Source organism: Podarcis gaigeae (genome assembly GCF_964106915.1).
Source record: "Podarcis gaigeae genome assembly, chromosome: 15".
Taxonomy (NCBI): Eukaryota; Metazoa; Chordata; class Lepidosauria; order Squamata; family Lacertidae; genus Podarcis; species Podarcis gaigeae.
In genome coordinates this window covers 22206183-22219016 of record NC_139692.1, presented here as the reverse complement: position 1 = coordinate 22219016, position 12834 = coordinate 22206183, and the positions used below count along the sequence as shown (strand labels likewise).

The 12834-nt window shown below is 42.9% G+C and overlaps 1 protein-coding gene across 3 annotated transcripts in view; it reads left to right on the top strand.

Annotated features, from left to right (window-relative positions):
- TRIM29 (tripartite motif containing 29) overlaps positions 1-12834 on the top strand; it is a 48248-nt gene that overhangs the window by 22649 nt on the left and 12765 nt on the right. For all 3 annotated transcript variants that reach the window (XM_083714043.1, XM_083714042.1, XM_083714041.1), the window contains exons 3-6: positions 412-645; positions 2001-2199; positions 10187-10273; positions 12384-12476. In XM_083714043.1, the coding sequence (XP_083570169.1) occupies positions 412-645; positions 2001-2199; positions 10187-10273; positions 12384-12476 (613 nt within the window). The remainder of the gene's footprint in view (positions 1-411; positions 646-2000; positions 2200-10186; positions 10274-12383; positions 12477-12834) is intronic.

Genomic DNA, 12834 nt, shown 5'->3' with positions numbered 1-12834 from the left:
CCTGGCTTGAGGTTCCCCACCCCTGATAGGATGGTTTCTATATTGGATTCTGCACACAATATAAGTCACAGCTGCGAGGATACACTTTGCATGAAGGTGTCTAGAAATGTCAGTGACATAACACGGAAATGACCAGTCCCCACCCTACCAAACGTTTCTAAAACACGCACTCAGGAAATTGAACTGGTGCAGCTTTTGCTGAGCATCCCACATCACACTCCCGGTGTGGGTCTGCAATGTTCAGAGCATCCTTGCACACAGAAAACTAGGGCACCAGGGAGAAGGGGTTTGGTTTTGCTCTCTACTGGTGATGGGCATTTCGTTTTGTGATGAATGTCAGCTCCAGCCGTGCGGAGAAAAAGCTTTGTTGTAGATGAGTCAATGCATTTCCATCCCCGTTTCTTCGTCTAGAACTTCACCACCAATGAGAAAGCCACGGTGGATCAGCATTTCAAAGAGCTGATCCGTGACCTGGAGAAGCAGCGGGACGAAGTGAAGGCTGGTTTGGATCACAGGGAGAAGGTTGCTGTGGAGAACATCAAGGAGATTGTGGAGGAGCTGGAAGAAAGGGCCAAACTCTTGCAAGAAGACAAGGAGACCAGGGAGCAGATAGGCCAGATCAGTGACTCAGTGCTCTTCCTGCAGGTATGCAAGGCTATTTTTTTCTCCCATGCTGTCTGTGGTGGCTGGTGCTTATTGGGGCTGGTAGGGCAGAAGGCAGGGAGACCAACACTAGGTGGAGCTAGAGCCAATGAGCTAATTTTGTCTCCATCCTCCTCCCCACTGCAGAGTTTCACAAGGGCAACATTGAAACTTAGGAGGAGGAAACAGGGGCAAAGGAAGGCGTAGTGACACCTGGGACAGATATCACTACGTAAGGCGCATGTGTGGCGTTGCTACGTATGATGCCATATGTAGCGACACTGCACATGCGCTGTATAGCAGTTTGCCGCCGGCGCAGCTCCAGCGCTGTATGGACAGTGCTGGGATCCCTCCAGTGCCACTACAACCGCAAACTGTCCGTACGGCTCTGAAGCGGCGCAGTGGCAATCCACTAAGTACAGTGCATGTGCAGTGTCGCACTCATGCTCTGTACGTAGCAATGCTGCACATGCACTGTATAGCGGTTTGCTGTCGGCACTGCTCCAGTGCTGTACAGTGGGGAATTATTATTATTATTATTATTATTATTATTATTATTATTATTATTCCTTCAACTCCCATCAGCCCCAGCTAGCATGGCAAATGGAGATCTAACTTGCAATCCAGTGACATTTGGAATGCATCATATTGGCTACCTTTGATATGTTCACTGTCTTTTTATTTTTAATAGAGTTATGTTCAGTAGTGTAGTGGCAAATTCAGAAATGCAGGGTCTGCTCCTGGTGATCACAGCCATACCCCCCCAGAGGCACATACCTTCCATAATGATTCAATAAGCTTATAATTATACAATAATAATTAGGGGTGCATTGCCATAATCAATGCAGGTCTCCATGAGTTGCCATTCAGCTAGATCTACTATTTTCTGTACATGTACGTGCGCAAATGTTTAGGAGCACTCCAGTATCTTATTCGGCAGTTGCACTTTCCATGAAATTCCATTGTACATAACAGACCCTGTGCATCGTTTTCTTGAAATGGATTCACCTTGTATTTTCAGTGTTCCTAAATCCCTAGCTTTGGAGTAGACAGTGGCTAGAAAGCTCCTCTTTCATGGAGATTGAGTAGCTCTAGGACGCTGGAGACAGGGACCCTGCTGCAGAAATAGTAATCAGTCTTTGACTCCCTGCAACCCTGGATCACTACATCACTGGTTATATTCTGTCTTTCTTCTATTGAACTCAAGGTGTCATATCTAGGATTTCTGAGTGGTCCATCAATATTTAGACTAATGACCAGACCTAGGCCTGCTTAGCTTCAGCCCAGTGGCTTTGTCCAGACCAAACCCCACTCCTCTTCTGTACGCCACTTCTGTTTATTGCTATTATTCCTGGCAGGAATTTGGAGCAATGATGAGGAACTACACCATTCCGCCATCCCTGCCAACATACAGCATCCTGCTGGAGGGAGAGAACATGAGCCCGTCTATGGGGATACTGAGAGATGACCTCCTGAATGTGTGCATGAGACATGTTGAGAAGATCTGCAAGGCAGACCTCAGCAGGAACTTCATCGAGAGGAACCACATGGAGAACGGTAAGGGGAACTTATTCCACTTGGCCTTTTAATTCAGTTTAGAAGCGGTTCAAGGTGCTGCTCCCCCTTGAGGAAGGCCCCTATCCTGTCTGTTTGTGGTTCGAGGACCCGACCCCCGCAATGTGAAATGAATACACAAGGACACGTGATATAAGGTTAATGGGCAAGGAAAGGCCACAACTTTATTGATTACAGCAGTGAAAAGGTATTGGCTTAGGCTTTGGATCTTAAAACAAGTGGGTTTATTCACCAGTAGGTGGAGCATGTTGATGCTAATCCAACTATAGGCTCACCCCTGATGTCACCGAGGGTCGTGCCATGGCCTCCCGCCAAGCAGGCATCGGACAGAATACACGACCGCCAGATTCCTTTAACGGAATACCCAAAAATTGAAGGCATAGGCGATGGCCACACCTAGCCCTTCGACACACCACAACACATTATTCCAATGCCTAATGACTCGTGATGAGGCGACGGTGAAGAATGAGGCTGGGGAGAGGCTGGCGCTGCAGCAAAAGGCTGCTGAGCACGCCCCCTCGGAGGGACCTGGTTGGGTGCCTGCCGAGGGGCGTGGGCACCAGCCAGGACAGGTGGAGGCAGGGGGCTAATGCCCCCTGCTAGGGGCGGTGCTCGGGCTCCCGCCCACAACCACTCCCCTCTCTTCCAGGGAGGAGAGTCTTTCTGAGATTACAGTGCCATCTCCTATACCCATCTTTACTGAGAACATCTCTTTGTATTCACTGGGCTTACTTCTGAGTAGACATGCACAAGATTGCACTGAGAAGTGATGCACTATCTTTGGTCTTTTATCACTTGAAGTATACTTGGAACTCAAACTTGCAGAAACAATTGTAGAACTTTTCCTCTTTATTTGCCCAGAGCAAAGGCATCCTTCCTGTACACTTTTTTATTTTTCAAAAGGTCTTTATTATTTCACCCTTCAATACAAAGATTCCTCAACCAGCTCAAAATACATTTTTTTTAAAAACCAGCAATAATATTATCCAAACAATAACTAATGATAAAAGTTCTGCAGATGAAATGTAGGTGAGGCTGCATAAAAGCAGAGCTTAAACCACAGTTCTAAGAGGCCTGGGATTTTATTTTATTTTTTAAGTTATCTCACCTAGTGACAAATGGAATTTATCTATCTATCATCTATCTATCTATCTATCTATCTATCTATCTATCTATCTATCTATCTATCTATCATCTATCTATCTATCTATCTATCTATCTATCTATCTATCTATCTATCTATCATCTATCCAGTCATTCTTTCATTCTTATATCTCACCCTTCCTCCAATCTGGAGCTCAGGGTGGCAAGCAACCAATAGAGAAGCAATTATGTGAAATAAGACATCATGTAAACCACAAAGTTGCAGCAGCAGCAATTCAACAGCAAATAACATCAGTAAAAGCTTCACCAGAAAATAGTTTGCCTCATTATACAAATGCCTGGCCGGTGTAAAAATATTTACAGCCTCCCTGTAAAAACAGCATTGCTTATCTTTACCCCTACATCTTAAGACACAGGATGCCTTAAGTGAACAGCTGAGACTTCAAAGTGCAATACTTAATAAATCATGCATCAATTTAGCTAATCAGTAACGGTGGAGCAATAAAAATGCAACAAATACAGCAGAATAATCACATCCAATAAATGGAATGTAGTGATTTCACTTGGCTATTATGGCTAATAGCCACCAATAAATTTCACCTTCATGAGTTTGTCTAAGCCAAGAGTGGGGTACCTGGGGCCTTCCAGGTGTTGATGGACCCCGACTCCCATCAGTCCCAGTCAGCACGGCCAATAATCAGGGATGATGGAAATTGAAGTCCAAAAACATCTGGTTGGCCGCATGTAGGAATGAAAGAATCTACCAATTTCAGTTTCTCTCGTTTTCTTGTTTTCACCTGTCTTATGTTCGATTTGCCCCACTTCTACATCAGTTTGCATTTTTTAAAAAAAATCTACATGAACATTAATTATATATTTTGTGCACACATATCCCAACACACATAGTCCTGCACATTCCTTTTGCCTAGTGTATACATTTCTGCAAGTTATCCCTCTAACATAACACATTTCAGTGCATTACTTCCATTATTATATATATTGTTGTGCACACTTTCCACTAACACATGCAGCTCTGGGTTGACGAAGTATATCGCATAATTCAGAGAAGTGCAATTTTGAAGGACAGCTGTGCTTAGGTTTTTGTGTTGGTTCAGGATCATGCGGATCAGCATTAAAGTGTAAACTGATACAAATCTTTTCCCCACCCCAACACTCAGTTTGCCTGGCACACACACACCCCCAACACTACACCCCTGAGTGGTTAGAGTGTTGGACTAAAACCTGAGAGAACTGAGTTCAAATCCCCACTCAACCATGAAGCTTACTGTGTGACCTTGGACCAGTCATTGTTTCTGAGCTTGACCTACCTCACATGGCTATGTAGGACATGTTGAATTTTTCAACTTTCAAATTCCAAAACTGAGGTGTGCTAAAAAGTTGTGACATGACTTGGGAATTTGGAATATATTTTGCTTAAATTAATATTATTTAATTTTGCTTGCTAAGTAAAAAGTGTGGAGAATTGCATAGAAATCATTAAAAATGATTGCCAAGTACTTGTAGCTTTATTAATTATTTTTATTTAGCATTACCTGACAAAAATTTTAAAAAGGTAAAATTAAAATTATTTGGTTTTCAAAAACTAATTTATGTGCTTCTTCATCAAAGTGAGACTTGCCAAGCTAAATGTTGTCCAGTCACAAAAACAATAGGAGATTTGAATTCCTCAAAACATTGCCCCAAAACATATTGTTAAGACCCCTCACTGATTCCCCCCCCCCAATTAAGTTTAACCTACTAAAATGGCACTTCTCACATGTGGGAGAAATTAAGCAAGAAGTGGGAGAACAGTGTACACCCCCTTGAGGTTCTTAGAGCAGAAGGTGGGATATAAATTAAATAAATAAATAAATAAATGGACAATGCAGTGACCATCAGTACAAAGATCTTCAATCTAACATATAAATTAATATAAGCACCCAAGATTTCCAAATAGGTAACCACATGAAATTGACACCTGTATGAAATATGTTTGCAAGTAGCCAGGTCTGTGAGATCCTCAGACCATAGAGGGTGGGGATATATCCTCAAAGTATAATTCTCCTATCCAACACACGGGCTGATAAGGGGCTCATGAAGCACAAAGTTGTTTTGCTCTGTAAATGACTTGCTTCCCTTTCTCAAAACCGAACTGACTGCCAATTCATTTCATCCAAAATTATCCTTTACAGCACAAAAGGGAAATCGTCCATTCAGATGTCAGTGTTAAAACATCCATGGCATTTTGTTTTGGCTGCAGTTACATTCTTTCCCTGCTGATGCTGTGAAACTGTGCTGTGCAACACAGTAGTTTTTAATCATTGCTTATAATTCATGTAATTTCTGGCCCCATGAAAACTGTTGACAGTTGCGAGATGTATTACCCACTTTTTTAAAAAAAAACACCAACCCAATAATGTAGGGAATATAAGGCCTTAATCTGTTTCATGTCTCAGATGCTTATCTGTAAAATGGAGAGAATATTTCTCCACATCACGAGGAGTTGAGAAACCAAAAAATATGAATTAACTCTTGGCAGCTCCCAGTCCTGAGAACCAGATAGATGCCTAGATAGATCATCACTGGGCCTCCAGACACAATCTACTTTGCCCAGGGCAGAGGGGCTGGCATTTATGTGTGAGTAATGACTCTCACCACCTTTCCGTTTGCGTTGGGAAGATGAGGAATCAGAGAAAGGCTTCTATCGCAGGGAAAGGTCTTTGATGTGGCTCTTGATGAAGGTTGCTATGGAAACCCCAGATCTTTATCATTTCATTAAGATCTGTATCAAACGTGCCTCTGTTTGTTCCTTGGCAAAGGGTCTTACAAATCTCTCTAGGCTTCAAACACATCTAACGTGCCAGAGACATGCTGGAACACTCTGGTGCAATAATAAGATACGAGGAAGCAGATCAAACATAGAACTGGGCTGAGTGCAGTCATGGGTACAATCTCATCTAGCTTTCGGAGCCAGCATTTTAAAATACCCCCAATTTAAAACTGAAGATCAAGAAGGGTGCTAGAAAGGGAAGGAGGCATATTTGGGCAACATGTGTATCAGGAACAACAAACCTGTGGCTTTCTGGATACCGAGGGTCTCCAGCTTCCATCAAGGTCAATGATCAGAGATGATGGGAGCTGTAGTCCAACAAGAAACTGCTGCAGGGCCATGCATTAGTTTTCAGGACAGATCCCACACAAATCAGCAAAAGGCCGAAGGGGATCTTGAACCGTAAGGAAGTATTAAGCCTCTGGAATCAGTAGCACAAGAAACATGGTTAAATACATTTAAATTCTCCAAGGCATGTCCAAAGGCCTGCACTGAAGGGACCTTTTGCAGTTGTGTAGGAAGGGAATTTCATAACTGCGGGGCCACCACTGACAAGGTCCTGTGCTTGTGAACTTAGTAGACTGTACTTGTGGGCCTCTGCAGCTGATTTTAAAATATGGGGTGCAGCTCATCTGAGTGAAGGTGGTCCTTGAGTTAAGCCAGCCCCCAAATGTTTAGGACTTTTAAGTAGGGGCCCTACAGATGTTGCTGAACTACAACTCCATGATCCCTGACTGGGGCCAACAGTCCAACAGCATCTGGAGGGCCACAGGTTCACCACCCTGGTAGACAACCCTAATGGGTTTATTTTATGCTCTGTCAAGAGGAAAGAGCATCCTATGGCTTAATGGAGCTTGCAGTTATACCACCCACAATAACCTCATCCCAAATCCACAGGAGCCAATATTCACACAGCCTCACCTTTCCTGTCTGTAAAATGGTGACAAGATTACTGGCCTGCCTAATAAGGCTGCTGCAGCAATTGATGAGATAATGTGTTCAAAGCACTGGAATCCCACCCCATAAGTATATTATTAGTACCAGGGACAAACTAATATATGAGACATAAGTTCCATTTATGAATTTTCCATTGCCACTGTGGATAAGTATATCTATAGTGCTATTCATGTGCATGGATCTTCGCAACACATAGTAGTTGCACTTTTAGTTGACCCATGGAAATGCAAACTTATGCTAATCATGTACTGTATTTTATTCTGTGAACCACCCTGAGATATTATGATGAATAGCAATATATAAATCTAATAAAGAAATAAATAAAATAAATCATTTCTATTAACTTCAGTGGGTCTACTCTGAGTAGGCCTAGGACTGTCTATAACCCTATGGTTTGTTTTTGGTTGTTGTTGTTTTACTCAAAGCAGTATTGAGGTGCCCCAGTGTGTTCCCCCATCACAAAACATTTCCATTTCCACTGACTGTAGAAGAGGAAAGCATACTGATGATTCCCCCTCTGCAATTAATAGTAGCTTTGGAAAGTGAGAAATTTATGTCAGGAAAATGAACCCAGTTTGGATCAAGGCATGATGAGTGGCTTTTATAAAAAAGGAAAAGAATTTGGAAGCTGTATTCAGGGATCTCCGACATCACATTAAGCTTAGACTTTATTAGACCAAACATATCTCCCCATGTTGCTTCTTAGTGAAGGTTATGGAAATTGCTGTTCTTTTTGGATGGATGTAGAGCCTTCTGCATCAAGAGAATTTATACTTTCCAAATAAATTACCAGGATTATTTTTTATTTCCCTGATGGCAAAGTATTCAGAGACTTGGGCCACATCCCTAAAACCACAACAAAAACAATCCCCTTTTAACTGTGCCTCAGGATGAGGGAGAAAAGGGATTCAGTTTGCATTTAAAGGTGAACACACTTTCTGAAGCAATGCATGAACCAAAACACACCCATCCTTTGAAATTCACACTTCTCTGAATTTTGCAACGTAATTCTCCACTCAAGCAATATGTACAAAAATACATACAGTGGTACCTCTGGTTACAGATTTAATTTGTTTCGGGGTGCCGTGTGCACCCCAAAAAATCTGTAGCTAGAGGCACCACTTCTGCACATGTGCGCAGTGTGATAGAGCACTTCTATGCATGCGCACGTCATGCAGAGCACTTCTGCACATGTGCGAGTGGCAAAACCCGGAAGTATACACTTCCAGGTTTGCCGTGGCCATAACCCGAAGATTCTGTAACCTGGAGGTTACGCAACATGAGGTACTACTGTATACTGGAGTAAAATGTGCATAGGAAAGTGTATATTTGTGGAAATGTCATCCAACGCTCCCACCATCATATTAAGGAAAATTGCTTTGCAAAATTGCCTATATAAAGGGGAAAGGCATACAAAAATATGTATATTGAGATAAATTCACACTAAAATGCTGGTGAATGTTCACGAGGGCCTTTTTTTCCTAATGGCAAACTCTGGAGAATTTAACTTAGGGTTGGAAAAGAGAATTCAAAATGGACAGAATCACTCATCCCTAATTGACCCTTCACATAATAAAACCAAATCCGAAAGGTACTAAAGTAGAAGGGTTTCTTTTTAAGAAGTCATGTGTCCAGTTTTGGAGAGAAGGGTTGCATCATCCACTGCCATCCACCTACACACACCCAAGACAAAACTCTGTTTGCTCCACCTACTTCTGTTCTACAAAAGAAAGGGGAACTTTAGCACCTGGTTCTGTAAGTGGTGTCTCATTCAGAGATGCTACAATGCAATTTTCACAGCTGGCCAAGTCTGTGGGGAGTTGCAAAGAGTGAAGATAAGTGGATGCCTCCTCCATCAAGGGTTGGAATAGCAGAGAGAAGGCAGAAGGAAGGGAACTCTGCTGGGATTGATAATAGATGTTAGTAGGTGGTTGTAAAGTACAGGTTAGGTCACAAAATGCCAGCTTCCGTGAAATACGGTTTCCTCCAGATCAGTGGGATTTCTGCATGGGGACACTCATTAGATCACACAGGGCACAATCAGATGCACTTCTGAGTTTGAACCATTGATGCTTCCCAGTGACAGATGCCCCAATGACAGCCTAGAAGAAAGACCTGAGTTTCCCTTCAGACTCAGCTTTGCACATCCTCTTTAGCCATTTCTGCATAGTTTTGGCTAAGCCAAGAGAATGGCTTTTCTTTTTTGAGTCTGAATGCCACATTCCTTGGTGGGCAACCTTCTCAAGGACTGCAGACCCTTACCCTTGTATGGCAGGTGATATTTGAGTTTGTTGGTGTTTTAACCTGAGCCTGCCTAATTTTCAGTTTCTAAATCAACCTGTTTGTCAAAATGAAGCTTTGAAATGTAGGGATTTTGCAGTTCAGTTCTCCAACTTCACAATGCACTAGATTAAGCAGCGGCATCAAAACAAACTTATTAGTGAAAATAACTAACAAAGATGCATTTGAGTAGGGGAAAATGCTTGGGGGAAATGGGCACATGAGTCAGATTGGCATATATAAATGCACTTTTTATAAAGTCATACTAAGAGGCTGGTGAATTTTCACGAGGATTTTGCTGCAGAATAACCACAAATTTCTGCAGGAATGTGGAGGACTGAATTTAAGGCTGAAAAAATAAGAAAGTGAAAGAACCAAAACTGACATATCCTTCTACCCTGACACACACAAACTTACACCTCTTGATCCTCCGTCCAGACAAGCAAGAGGAATTATGACAATTTCAAAGGCACATTTTAGCCAGGCAAAATAACTCAAGGAGGTTGAGGGTCCTGGCTCCTGACTTAAGGATCCTCAGCTCTCTCAAGAGCCAATAACCACCCACAACCTTTGCTCCATGTGCCGGGTACATGCAACTCAGCCCTTGATCCTGCTGTCATCAAGTAGCAAACATCTAAATGTGTATCACAATCTCAAAAATATCTTTGTGTACCTGATAAGTCTTCTGGGGTTCAGCTTCTCAGTCTAGACCCAGGGAGCTACTCCTTGTTTCTTTGCTTTTCCCTTCTTGTCTTATGGTTTTTATCCCCCCCCCCCATTTCTGCTATGAACTTTCAGGCGATCACCGTTTCATGATGAACAACTACTCTGAGTGGAACCAGCCAGACAGCATGAAGAGGTTCTCCATGTTCCTGAATCCAAAAGGTATGAAGCAGAGGCTAGCCAAAACTACCTGCCTGGTTACCAGTTTTGTTGGTGTGAGTGTTGTGAACTGATACAGCTTTATATATCAACCGTCCCAAATCTCCAGATCTTGATGGACCACAACCCTCATCAGCCCCAACCAGCATAGTCAATGGTCAGGAGAATGATGGAAGTTGGAGTCCTCCAACACCCAGGAAATACAAGCTGGGAGAAGGCTGTTTTATACTCATGGAAGGATCTATGTTGTCTCAACGTTCAGCACCCTTTTGTCCCCCTTGCCATGTACTTTTCCTCAAGGCCATTTTCTTTCTTCTCCTGTGCCCCCCCTGGCTTCATTTGCCCTTAGTGCCATTTCATCTGATTTGTTGACTGGCATCTAATGATTTTTCATGGAATGCTAGAGTCTTTGGGGTCCTTGGGAGGCCATCTAGTCTAATTTCACTGTGCGGTGCAGGAAATCCAGAGATCAGGACTATCCTCAGCAACAGGTAGCAGACCACCCTCCGCTCAAAAAACCTCCAGTGAGGGAGAGCCAGGTCATTGCCTCTATTGTTAAATTGCTCTTAACAGCAGAAGGGTTCTAGTATTGTTCAACCAAAACCTACCCTCCTGTAACTTAATCCCATTACATTCAATCCTGCTCTATGTAACAGTGGAGAACAAGCCACTGGAATTAGTGAATAATTCTGAGCAGGTAGTATAAATTCATTCTTTTGATTCACCCCTGTGTATTTTACTTTGAACATTTCACAGTAGTAGAGAACCAAGTGAGACTTAAATGTCCTCTTCCTAACCCGTTTGGAGGCCTAGATGGTGTATAGAGATGATAAATAAAGAAAATCATTTCTTTTGAGGCTATTTCGAACTTCTGATGGCTCTCAAGCAAAGAGCAGCTTAACCTGCTCCATCTCTCTCTTCCAAAGCCAGAGTCCCGACATCCCCAAGACAATCAGTCTGAGAGATGGAGCATGAGTGAGTAAATGAATGTAACTAATGGCTACTCAGGGAGAGCTTTGGGTCATTTGGCTCAAAAGCTCCTTTGGTGCACTAAGGAGAAGGATGGACAGTTTCATTCACAGGCTCTTTCCCCTGCTAAGACTGGGTACATTGTTTCTGATTCTAAATCTGCTGATTGGATTGTTTTTAAGATGGCAACACTGGACAGATCCTACTGGTGGGGGGGAAATGTTGTGAACCTGCTGCATTCCCTCTTCTCCATCATCATCATCAACCTTTTATTCGACCGTCAGTCAGGAAAAGGACATTTGTCAATACACAGTTAAAAACATCCAGGAAGATTTTAAAACTTAGCCAACACTAAAATGGGCTAAACAGATAGCCCCATATCAATACAGTCAATTAAAGTCTTGCGACGCTTAAAAGCTAAAAAAAGAAATTTGGCCACCAAGGAAGGTATAGCTCTAGTGACATTATTCAGCAAGTATAAAACCTGGTTTTCTCCGGGTAGGAAGCTAAATTGACAAAGGAGTGGGTCTATAAAATTTTGTCTAAGCTCTGCATAAGAAGGGCAAGTCAAGAGAATGTGTTCAGTGGACTCAACCACACCCATGGCACAATGACAGGTTCTCTGGGCGTATGGTACTCCCCTGTACCTTCCCCACAATATCGCAGAGTCAAGGACATTTAATCTAGCTGCTGTAAGAAGTCTGCGGTATTCCACATAGTGGATTTCTGCAAGGTAGGGGGCTGGCATGGTCCGATAAATCTGGTCCCCTAGGAACATCCCTGGTTTTACCTGGGCTATGTCCTCTTGTCTGGCAATGTCTTCTCCAACCAATAACCAAACCAATAAGCAAAAGTTTGAAAATGTTAGAGGGAGGTTTGCATAAGGCGCCTATATTAGTGAAAATAGCATACAAAAAAATGTAGGTGCACATTAGGGGAGATTGTGTGTGAACTAAAATGATGGTGAAAATTGAGGACTCCCCCCCCCCCCAAAAAAAAGAAATAAGTGCAGTGATGCAGAGATTGTGCCAAACTGAACTGAAGACTGAAACTGAAATAGACAGATAAGTCCACCCTAGCAAATCCTCAGTCACCTAATTTGTTTTCACACCAACTAATTCCTTAACTGAATTCTCTCATCTAGGAGGAAACTACAACACCAGAGCCTGGGAATTTTCTGCCTTGCAGACTGCAGAGGAGTCCATTACAGCAGGGAACTCTGCTTACTCCCTGAAAGGTACTACTCTTCACACCTTCAATGCTGCCGCTGGTGGTGCACCACTCCACCTTACCCTGTCAATTCCCTTTTACAGAGTTGCTATCTTTTCATTCACCTCTGGGGCCATAGCAGCTTAGCAGGAGAGCATCTGCTTTGCAAGCTGATGGTCCCGGGTCCAAACCCTCAGTGCTTTCATTTAAAAAGAAAAAGCATGAGCTAGCAGGACCTCCCAAAAACCACTGCTGCCCAATGCTGGTGATTTAGAGCCCCTGAGAGGGCTGAGAAGGTCTGGCAGGCAGTGTGGAGTAGAAAGTCAGCATGGGTTCTTTAGTTAGAATCCTGAAAATTAGGACAGTCAGGGGTAGTAGACCTTTGA